Source organism: Phascolarctos cinereus, unplaced genomic scaffold, assembly GCF_003287225.1.
Source record: "Phascolarctos cinereus isolate Bilbo 61053 unplaced genomic scaffold, phaCin_HiC Scaffold_4;HRSCAF=312, whole genome shotgun sequence".
NCBI lineage: Eukaryota > Metazoa > Chordata > Mammalia > Diprotodontia > Phascolarctidae > Phascolarctos > Phascolarctos cinereus.
This window is the reverse complement of record NW_027555847.1, coordinates 502,725,550-502,737,847: the sequence shown is the minus strand read 5'-3', so window position 1 is coordinate 502,737,847 and position 12,298 is coordinate 502,725,550. Positions and strand designations below refer to the sequence as shown.

At 35.5% G+C, this 12,298-nt stretch overlaps 1 protein-coding gene across 4 annotated transcripts in view; it reads left to right on the top strand.

Moving 5' to 3' along the window:
* Positions 1–12,298, top strand: part of RBBP8 (RB binding protein 8, endonuclease) — a 113,285-nt gene that overhangs the window by 41,753 nt on the left and 59,234 nt on the right. For all 4 annotated transcript variants that reach the window (XM_020968712.2, XM_020968714.2, XM_020968711.2 and 1 more), the window contains exon 4: positions 2,397–2,492. In XM_020968712.2, coding sequence (XP_020824371.1) covers positions 2,397–2,492 — 96 coding nt within the window. The remainder of the gene's footprint in view (positions 1–2,396; positions 2,493–12,298) is intronic.

The window sequence follows — 12,298 nt, the reverse complement described above, 5'->3', positions numbered from 1 at the left end:
CAGTGGCAGCCCCTGCCCAGTTACCCTTTTTTTTATTGAATTAAGAAAAAGTTCTTTAGATATGACACTTTATATGACTTGCTTAAAATATTATGAAGTCTATGAATAACATGCCAGGTATGAAAACAGACTAGTTATATAGTAACTACAATATAAGTACTGTGTAGCTATGTGCCTATAGTAGTATACTTCAAGTACTCCTAGAGGTCATATAAATGGCTACTTCGAGAAATGAGGAGAGAGCTACTAAGTTTCTACTGTCCGTAGAGCAAGTTAAGACTGTGCTTCAGGCCAGAGACTGGATTTCTCCTGATTTTAGTCCTTTTTGTCTTTTTCTCCCTGCTGCCAAATACCATTGTGATAAGAGTATAGCCTTTTCTGTTTCCGGAGGCTTCTTGCCCCTAGGAATCCCTCCTTGAGACAGAGACATGACCGTTAAGTGTGTTATCATTAAATCTTCCCAGACTTATATTTTGATCATAAATCATGCTGACTTGCAGTTGCATACATTTTACTTTATAAGAGTCAGGATCTGTTCCATTTTTGTCTTTGTATCATCAGCACCTAACAGGGTAATATGCTCAGAATAAGTGCTTAATAAATATTTATTGATTAATTGAACTTAGTTTTTTTAGATAAACTGATGAACATGAATAATTTTGTCAGGGGAGATGAAAATTTTAGGGACTATAATTGTTATCTCTTTGGGAGCATCTAGCTGTCTTAAGATGCAATTTATGGGGAAAGGATTTTGACTTTTTCATTATTTCTATCACAGATGACAATTTCTTTGTGGCGAGTCAGGTTCATAATGATTTATCTGTCTTCTGCTGTTGTCTTTTATTCAGAGTAGTTCTTTTTCTTGACCTGCTAAAGTAATGAGGCAGCTATGTTTTGGTTTGTCAAATCAGTCTTATTACTTTAAAATAATGTACATATAATTTTGCGCCACAATTTATCATTTGTTTACAGTATTTTACATGACTAGTACATTTGTTATATAACGGAATGCAAAATATTCCATTGACTCAGCAAAATAGCCATTTAACTCCGAGAATTATGTTGAGTCATCAGTTTGATAACATTCTGGGAATATATACATTGGGATACACTTATAGATAAAACTGCCTTAAAGCAAAATTCTTTTGGTATAGTTAACCCATTTTGGATAGGTTCCAGTATGGGTCCCTTTTATTGCATTGTATCCTAATTGTCAGAACAAAGTTCCAATATATTTGCAGTTGTTCGAACTATTTTGGTAGACTCATTTGTATGGCCTTGAAAAAATTTTTATGACCTTTTTTTTGGACAGTTTAAGAGTCATCATGTTACCCCTTTGAAGAATTTATAAATTTACACAGAGACCATTATTCTTACAACTGGGTTGAGGAGACTCATCAAGTAATTGAGATGCTAGTTTTATACTTTTAAAGCTGTCTTATCTTTCGTAACTTGGTTTAGTTTTAAGACAAACATTTGCTGATTCTTTGTTCTGAGTTATAATAGAATATTTAGCTGCCAGAAAGTCAAACAGTAATGTAAAATGTATTTCATTATGTTGATAGTTATAGAAAATACCTTTATGATATATACTTTTCACTCAAAATATATATTCTTATAAACAAATATATAGACTTGTAATGTGTGTATGTGTGTGTATATACGTTTTTGTGTGTATAATGGCACTTTTAAGGCCATTTAGATTTAATGCTATGCTTGAGGAGATGATATTATCTAGTAGCACAGAAACTAAAAGATAATCCTGCATATGAATTTAATTATGTTCTGAAACCATGATTAAGTTGTTTGATTTTTGTGGGATATACCTAAATTTACAAATTGTGGTCTGAATTTATTTATTGCTTATGGGCTGAATTTTTGGGTATTCATAAATGTACCTTTTGGAAAATTAGAAAATATTTGGTTATTCTGCTGAACTAGAAACAACAATTTAAAAGAATCAACTATATCATGAATTTTTGTGTTTTAGAAGGTACATTATGATTGCTTACAGATGCAACTTTATAGCAGTTATTATAAGAAGTGGAAAGCTATCATTCTTAAATTTTTTCAGTATCTGAAAGTCATTCATATTGTATACCTTTCATGCCCTTAATATTAAGAAATGAATATTTTTCAACCACTTAGCCTTTTGGGGAAAACCAATAAGAAGGCATTGGAATTTAAGGTAGTTCTTATCATTCTTATCCAGTACAATTAAAACCCTATACAATTTTGTTTCCAAATTCTGGCTGATTAGTTATTTTAGATGTTTTAAAGAAGCCAAATGCTAATAAAATGAGAAGGTATTGAAACAATTCCTTGTAATCCCATAGTAATAATATTTGACCTCTAAGGGCTATTTGTTTCATAAAAATACTTCTTTTTTTCTCAAGAGATGCACAAAGATTGGAAGAATTTTTTACCAAAAATCAACAACTGAGAGAGCAACAGAAAGCCCTTCATGACACCATTAAAGTTTTGGAAGATCGGTGAGTTTGCAAGTGATTATAAAGTGTATTTTGAAATAGAGGTAATTGTTTTATGTAAATACATTTAGTTTTTAATCATATTTGGAATTAAAAGCTAATATCCCCACCACTACCACTGCCACCACCACCACCTCTCTCCTGCCCCTTTCCCTCTGTAAATTCTGAAAAAGAATTGCCCCCAAGTGAGGAAATACTATCATGGCTATAGAACCAGAGATTAAGATATTGTTTTCTAATTCCTCCCTTCGTTCCACTAGGCTGGAAATAATCTCTTACTTCTGTGTTTTCATATTGTACAGCTCTCATAGCACTTACCTACTTTTCTTGTTGAAACAGGGAAGATACTAAATAGTGTCCTTTTTTTCTTCTACCCCACTTCTAGTCCCTTGCTTACATGAATACTGTATCTTTTTGAAATTTTATTTTATTTTCACTTCCAAATACTCTCTCCACATCCTTCACCACTGAGAAGGCTGGGAAAACAAACTCATTACAAATATATACAGACATGGGAAAGAAATTTCTGCATTAGTCAAGAAAAAAGGTAACATTGTGATTTTTATTATATTGGCTTAGCCTACCCATGAGCAATTACTATTTCTGCAACTATTTAGGTCTGGTTTTATGTGTATGAAGAGTTTTGTAATTGTATTTGTATAGTTCCTATGTGTATGTCTTGGCAGGTAAACTCACAGGTATTTTATATTTATTTTAAATGTAATTTCTGTCTGTAGTTATTTTAAATGTAATTTCCCTTTTTAGCTATTCCTTCTGGGTTTTGTTGATAATTTATAGAAATACTGATGATTTTCTGTGGGTTTATTTTGTATCCTGCAACTTTGCTGATGTTTTTAATTATTTTGATTAGTTTTTTAGTTTGCTCTGTAAGGATTCTATATAAACCATTATATCTGCAAAAAGTGATCATTTTGTTTTTTCATTGTTTATATTTCTTCAGTATCTTTTTCTTGTCTAATTGTTAAAGTCTGCATTACTAATACTATACTAATAGTATTACTAATATTAGTAGTAAATTTCTAATATACTGCTATTACTGCTACTGCTGATAATAATAATAATACATCAACTCTGATCTAATTTTTTCAATTCTTCAATTTTCTTTTTACAATTTTTTTACACTTAATAGTGTTTTATGTTTTCCAATTACAAGTAAGAATAGTTTTGAACTTTCATTTCTGTAAGATTTTCAGTTCCAAATTTTTCTTCCTCCTTCCTTTCCCTTCTCCCCTCCCCAAGATAGCAAGCAGTCTGATATAGGTTATACATCTACAGTCATGTTAAACATATTTCCACGTTACTCATGTTGTGAAAGAAGAATCAGAACTAAAGGGAGAAACCATGAGAAACAAAAAAACAAAGTGAAAATAGTATGCTTTGATCTGCATTCCGACTCCATAGTTCTTTCTCTGGATGTGGATAGCATTTTCTATCATGAGTCTTTTGGAATTGTCTTAGAGGGTTGCATTGCTGAGAAGAGCTAAGTCTATCATAGTTGATCATTGCACAGTGTTGCTGTTATTGTGTACAGTATTCTCCTGGTTCTGCTCACTTCACTCAGCATCAGTTCATGCAAGTGTTTCCAGGTTTTTCTGAAATCTACCTGTTCATCATTTCTTATAGCACAATAGTATTCCATTACATTCATATACCACAACTTATTTAGCCATTCCCCAATTGATGGGCATCCCCTCAATTCCCAATTCTTTGCCACCAGAAAAGAGCTACAATAAATGTTTGTATATGTGGGTACTTTTCCCTTTTTTATGATCTCTTTGAGATACGGACCTAGTAGTGGTTTTGCTGGATCAAAGGGTATGTACAGTTTTATAGCCTTTTGGGCATAGTTCCCAATTGCTTTCCAGAATCAACCCTGATCTTATTAAAGAAGGCTTCTGACTTTTCCCCGTTACAGATAATGTTTGCTCTTGCTTGTAAATCAGTAATACTTATCACTTTAAGTAAAGCTCCATTTATTGCCATAATTTCTAGGTTTTTTTAAAAGTAGCAAGAATGGGTGTTGTATTTTGTCAAAAACTTTTTCTGCATCTATTATAATAATTATATTTTTTCTGTTGATTTTGTTAATTTGGTCAGTTATGCTGCTAGTTTTCCTAATATTGAACCGGCTCTGCCTTCTTCATATAAGTCACAGTGGTAATAGTATGCAATTTTTTTATTATGTTGTTTTAATCTCCTTGCCAGTATTTCATTTAAAATTTTTGCATCAATCAGGGAAATTGGCTTATAGTTATCTATTTCTGTTTTGTCTCTCTCTGTTGTAGGTGTTAAGACTATATTTGTGTCAGGGAGGGAATTTGGTAGTATTCTTTGTTTATGTGTTTTTTCAAGTAATTTATGTCATATTGGAATTAATTGTTCTTTAAATGTTTGGTAGAATTCACTTGCAAATCCATCTAGTTCTAGTTTTTTGTTTTTTTTTCTTTAGGGAATTCACTTATGATTTGTTTAGTTTCTTTTTCAAAAATGAGATTATTTTAGTATTTTAAGTATTCTGTTAATCTGTGCAATTTATATTTTTGTAAATATTCATCTATTGATTGTCAGTTTTATCGGCATATAGTTCATCAAAATAGCTCCTAATAATTGCTTTTATTTCCCCTTCATTGGTTATTAATTCACCTTTTTCATTTTTTGGTACTGGTAATTTTGCTTTCTTTCACTTTAAGAAATCAATTAGCCATTAGCTGTCTTTAAAAAACAAAACAAAACAGCTCCTAGTTTGTGTGTGTGTGTGTGTGTGTGTGTGTGTGTGTGTGTGTGTGTTACTTTCAGTTTTGCTAATCTCTCCTTGGAGCATCAGGATTTCTATTTTGGAGGTTGGGGGGGCAGGGTTAATTTGTTGGTTTTCTTATTTTTTTTAATTGCATTGCCCAATTCATTGATCTGCTCTTTCTCTTTTTTGCTTCAAGTTATACATTTTCCATTAAGTACTGCATTAGCTGTATCCCACAAATTTTGGTATGTTTTCTCATTGTTGTCATTATCTTTAATAAAATTAGTGAGTGTTTCTGTGATTTGTTTTTGGACCCACCCATTCTTTAGGATTAAATGTTTAGTTTCTAATTAATGTTTACTCTATACTTTAAAGGCCTTTTAGCAAATGTAGTCTTTATTCCATTATGGTCAGAAAAAAACGCATTTAATATTTCAGTTTTTCTATATTTCTTTGTGAGATCTTTGTGCTCTAATTCATGGTAAACTTTTGTGAAGATGCCAGATACAGCTGTGAAATAGATATACAGACAGTTCTTGCTTAAAGTGAATTTGTATCATGCAAATTCAACTCCGGGGCAGGCAGACCCCATGCTAGAAGCAGTGCCAGTACACTGTGGAGCCAGGGGTTCTGTGCATTAGTGCTCTGGTACTGGGCCAGAGAGGGTGTGGAGCCACACTCACCCGCAAAAGGGGAGGAAGAGGTGTGCAGAATGGTCCACTTACATACATTTAGTGAAATCTGGCTGTACCCCTTTCTGTTCCCATATAGTATTTCCAGAGGTCTGCATGTCTAATTTTTCTAAGATTCTATTCATCTCCTTAACTTTCTTGTTTATTTTATGTTTAACTTTATCTAGGTTTGAGAGGGTTAAATTGAGGTCCTCTGCTGTTATAGTTTTACTGTTTATTTCAGATGCTAAGCCCTCCATTCCTTTATAGTGGCAGCTGTTAAATCTTTCATGATCCTAATTGTGACCCCATAGTACTTGAATTCTTTCTTTCTGGCTGCTTGCAGTATTTTCTGTTTGACCAAGAGTTCTGGATTTTGGCTGTGATATTCCTAGGAGCTTTCATCATGGTATATTTTTTTCAGGATTGTAACTGGTGGATTTTTTTTTTCAGTTTCTACTTTGCCTTCTGACTCTCCGATGTCTGGGCCATTTTCCTTTAAAATAATTTCTTGGATTAGCTAGGTGGAGCAGTGGATAGAGCACCAGCCTTGACATCAGGAGGACCCGAGTTCAAATACGGTCTCAGACCAAACACTTGACACTAGCTGTGTGACAAGTCACAACACCAATTGCTAAAAAAAAATTATAATAATAATAATTTCTTGAAATAATGTCAAGGTTTTATTTGTTTGTTCATTGCTTTCAAATAGACAGTGATTCTTAAATTAGCTGTCCTCAATCTGTTTTCCAAATCAGTTGTTTTTCCTGTCAGATATTTTGTATTTTCAGTCTTTTGTTTTTCTTTTATTATTTCTTGACATCAAAAGATGTCAGCTTCCATTTGGCCAATTCTAATTTTTTAAGGAATTCTCTTCTTCAGTAAGTATGTATTTTAATGAACTTTAAATCTCTTTTTATAACTTTCTTGGATAGCCCTCATTCCTTTTCTTTTTCCTCTTATTTGTTTTTAAAAATCATTTTTTGCTCTTTCTTATCTCTTTATTTAGCACTTACTTTGTCTAGTAATTCTTGTTGTGATTGTATCTGGTCTGCATTTTCCTTTAAGCCTATATTTGATGTTTTCAGGTCATTGTTTTCTTCTGTTTGTCACCCGAGCTTAGGTCTTTGTAGTTGGCTTCTTTTTCATTTGCTCATTCTTCCATCCTACTTCTCAGCTTTGGACTTTATACTGATATGGAGTTCTGCTCATTTCTGGGGGGCCTGAACTTCTGCTGTTTTTAAAACTCAATACAGGGGCCTACAAGTTTTCATTGTTTCCAAAGTGGGGAGGAGTCTGTTCACTGCCATCCTGGTCTTTGAGTTCTGCAAGTTCCTGACTCAGGTTTCACTCTGTTGCTTTGTGTGTAATTGAATTTCAGTCACTGTTATCCTGCAGAGAGGCTTTTAGCTTCAGAGTGACTGAATGGCTGGGATCCTTTTCATCTTGGGCAGAAGACCACTGGTTATTCCACTGTAGGCTTGTGTGCTGGGAGGAAGGTTAGAATTGAGTCGCCTCTCTGCTGCTATGCTCAGAGTTACACAGCTAAGTTTTGGAAATTTGTTTTGTGTTCATTATGCAGCTAGGGCACTGTGTTCCTCTCTAGTCTGCCTCCTATAACTGGGTATTAGGTCACAGAACTGCCAGATGGCAGGGGTCCCCTGGGATCTCTTTCTTGCCCTGGTGATCTATATTGGGTCCCTTTCCATTCCTGGGTGCTTGGGTGATTATGGTTCCACCACTGCTGCCATTGCCACCATGCTGTGCTCCTGCCCAGTCCCCAGACCTCTGTGTCTGTCTTCCTAAGCTGCCCTGGCCTGGAAAAATGACTCACTATGGCTTTTTCCTGGCTTTCCCAGTCAAAATTTGGTCTGTCCAATTTTCTTGGTTATTTTGGAGGTGTATTGGGAGAGTGAGGCAAAAATGTTGAGTCTCACTCCACCATCCTGATTCCACTTCACATGAATGCCTTATCCATCTCATTGACTTTCCTTGACCCAAAAGACTCTTTGTCTTATTGGTTTTTATACTTGGGATTCACAAAATCCTCTCTTCAGTATCTCCTTGTCTTTAGAATAAAATACAGATTTCTTTATTTAACATTTAAAGCTATCCACAATTTAACTCCAGTTTATCTTTCTACAGTTTAATTACATAATATTTCCCATCGAATACGCTATGTTCTAAACAAACTGGCTACTTTATATTCCATGTACGTAATTGTCCCTCCTACCAAGTTGCTTTCAGTGTCTCTCATGCCCTGAATGCCCTCACTCCTCCCCCTTCCTCTTAGAATCCCTGTTCCTCCTCCACTCAGTTTAAGTTAGCCTCTCCTACTTTAAGAGGACTTTTCCTGGACTTCTGGTCAGCACCACCTCCACCCCCAAATTGATGTATTTATTTTGTATACATACTGTATTTCCCAATCTGTGAGCATGTTGTATCTCACTAATAAAATGTGTGTTCCTTGAGGACAGAGATAGCCTCATTTTTGTATTTGTATTCCCAGGGACCAATACCTGGGTGCTTAATAAATGTTGATTGAGTTCACATTTAATAACCCTTTGATCTTCAGGGAAGTAGAGGTTATATCCAATATAATTTTGAGGGAGAGCAGTGGCAGATTCTTCACAGACATGTTCTTCGTTCCATGTAAAATTATCTTTTTCTTGCTTGTTGCCAATACAGGTCTTTGCCCATGAAGCTTTCCTTAACTAATACTAATATTAACTTTTTATATAGTGCTTTAAGGTTTACAAAGAAAATTCCTTACAATAACTCTCTGAGGTAGATAGTATAATTGATGTTATCACCATTCTGCAAATGGGGAAACTGAGGCTCAGAGAAGGCAAGTGGCATATCCAGGATTACACAGTTATTAGGTAAGTGTCGGACCTGAGACTGAACCCAGGGATCTTCATTCTAGTAGTCTTTTCCACTATACCCTGCTGTATTCCCTCTACACTTTGTGTGTAGAGTCTATACCAACTTCTCCAATATTTCCTCAGATGTTAAATCAGGATTGCTCATTAGTTGTTTTATCTATGTTGTGCCTATTCAACTTGAATCATTTCCCTTAGTGGAAGAAAATTTTGTGATTCTTACTGTAGCATTTGTCTATTACTATGTTTTGTACATAATAGTAGACACTTAAATACTTGTTGAATGAATAAGATTAGATTTACTGATGAGGTATTTTACATTTTCATCGATTTTTTCATTTTTTTGTTTCTGTTTGACTGATTCTTGCTCTCTCATAGAGACATTAGTTTCCATTTGTCCAATTCTAGTTTTTAACAGATTGTTTTCTTCTATTAGTTTTTGTACTTCCTTCTTCAACTGGCCAATTGTGTTTTTTAGGGACTTGTTTCCTTCAGCATACTCTTCTGTTAGATTTTGTACTTCCTTCTTCAACTGGCCAATTGTGTTTTTTAGGGGCTTGTTTTCTTCAGTGTACTCTTCTTTTAGTTTTTGTCCTTCCTTCTTCAATTGGCCAATTGTGTTTTTTAGAGACTTGTTTTCTTCAGTGTGTTTTTTTTCCAACTGGCCAATTGTATTTTTGAAGGACTCTTTTACCTCTCTCATTTGACTATTAAAATCCTTCTTCTAAGAAGGCTTTTTGGGCTTCAGACCAGTTCATATTCCCTTTTGTTGTTGCAGATGTGGGTTTGTTGACAATGTTGTCCTCTTCAGAATTTCTGTCTTGATCTTCACTCTTCTCATAATATGAATCTATGGTACGTTTCTTTTTACTCATGGTGTTTCTTTATTCCCTGGCCTTTAAAGAGATTGAGCTCTCCTGCTGGGGAACAGAGGGTACTGTCACTGGCTTTGCCTTCTGGGGCTTCTTATGCTGGGAATTGGAGACTGTAGGTTTCTGGCAGCTTACCTTGTGTTGGGCTGGAATCAGCAAGGCTGGAACTTTCAGGCAATTCTAGGTTGCCTGCTTTTCCTTTCCTTTAGCTTTCTTCAGCTTCTTTTAGATGGGTGCTACAGGGTGTTTATCTGCCTGGGGTCCCCTGCAGTGTTGTCTCCCTCGTTTCTGCTAATGCACCGGGAGATTCCTTTGCAGTGAAGTAGTGCGAGACTCCTGGTGGTTTTCTGAGCTGGTTTCCACCGGTTCCCCCACCGTCACTGAGGTACTCGGAGATCTAGGTGTTGGTGTTTGCCTGCTCTACCACCTGGGCTTCAGGATCTCTTCACAGTTGGGGGCTTCAGGGCTCCTAAAGCTCACCTGTTGTTGGGTTGGAATCAGCAAGGCCGGGGCTTTAGGAAGCCTTTAGGTTGTTTTCTTCACCTCCTTTCAGATGAATGCCTCAGGGTACTTATCTGCCTGGGGCCCCTTGTTTTTGCTGAGGCACTGGGAGACCTGTTTGCTGGGCTAGTGCACTGCTGTTCCTTGTCTTTCTTCTAGTTCAGGTGTTCCAGGGTTTTTTTTTTTTTCTGGAGTGATATTTTCTGGGTTTTCAGAGGTTGATAGGGGAGAGTGAGAGCGACTACCTTTTCACTCTGCCATCTTGGCTCCCGGAAGCAGAAGTCAAGATTAGATTTAAAGAAAGAATAATATGGAATTATTATTTAGAGAGAAACAAAATTTTATCACAAAACTTTATTCAAACCTACTGTGGGAGTCACCACTAAATAGGCTAGATGGATAGCTCTTGACCAAATCATCTGCCATGCCTGACAAGTACTCCTTTCTCATTTTCCCTTTTAGAATCTTAGTTCAATCACCACCTTCTATAGGAAGCCTTTATTTCTGCACTTGGTAATTCCTTCCCCACTTCCCCCTAAAAAAATACTTTGTCCTGGTATCTGTTATGTATATATTATATATGAGGCAGCATGAAACAGTGGAGAGCTGGCCTTGGAATCAAAAAGACTTAGTTCAGTTTCCACCTCTGACACATTCAGCGTGACCCTGGGTAAGTAACCTAACTTCTTAGTACCTTAGGCAGCTCTTTAGAACAGGTAGGTGTTGGGGAGTAAGTTCCATAGGAGATCCCTGTATTGAAGAAACCATAGATGAAATCCAAAAATAAATCTATGTAGGTGTATGATTTTTGGGTATATGTATGTATGTATGTATGTATGTATGTATGTATGTATGTATGTATGTATTTACGTGTGTTCACCAATAGAAGGTCCAGTCCTTTGGTGCAGGAACTGTTTCATTTCTCTCTTTGTGTCTCTACCACCTAGCACATTTTGTTGTTAAGTCGTTTTTTCAGTCATGTCTAACTCTTCATGATTGCGCCTCCCCCTCCCCCCCTTGGGAGTTTTTCTTGGCAAAGATACTGGAGTTATTTGCCATTTCTTTTTTCAGCTCACTTTACAGATGAGGAAACTGAGGCAAATAGGGTTAAATGACTTGCCTAGAGTCACACAGCTAGTATTTGAGGCTGGATTTGAATTCAGGAAGATGAGTGTTCCTGACTCCAGGCCTGATAATTCCCACCTAGCTGCCCATACCTAGCACATAGTTGGTGCCTAATCAATACTTATAAAGTGATCGATTTAGCCTCTCTGATTATCAGGCTGTTTTCTAAGAACTCTTATTATGTTAAAGATAAGCTACGTTCTGCCTCAGGGGAAGGAGTTCTATTACTTGACAAAGTCACAATGCTTTGTTATATGATAATATAATAGTTGGTAACTTTGTGAAGTTATTAGGTTCAACTGTCTTGTTTGTGTTAGGAAAAAAAAAAGCATTTCCCACTCAAAAAAAGATCTTCAGGAGCTTTAGAGTAGATGATTTAATGTTTAGTTAAGTTATGCTTTAGTTAACTTATTTAATCCTTTAGAGTAAGCGTAAGTCATTAAAGTTTTATAGAGTGTTTAAGAGTATAATAAAGTGAGCTTATAAAGGCAATGCAGTTCTGCCAAGGTCTTTAAAAGGTTATGTGTAGTTTTGCTAAATATCTAAACATTTATTCTGAAATTTGTTACCCACTCTTTAAAAGACTTACTATTCTTTCAATAATGTTTTGCAAGGACTTCAGCAGTAGACAGAAAATCAAAGGTCTTAGTCTTGGTTCTGCCATTGCTATCTTTGTGACCTGTACAAGTCCCTTAACTTCTTAGGTTATAATTAACTTAAAAAGAAGGGGAAAAGATGAATAAAATGACCTCTAACGGTCAGCTCTCAATTTCCATGGTTTTTATTGAAATCTTTGAGTGAAAGGCAAGCTGTTAAACCAATCAGAATCCTCTTTTCTATATAATGAGGATTATAATACCTGTAGTGTCTGTATTATTTGAGGATCACATGAAATAGTATTTTGAAAGTCTACAGAAGATCAGCTGTTGTTATCTCATTACTATTGGTATTTCCATCAAGGAACTCTAAGTACTTTACTAAATCTTAAAAAATGAAAAAT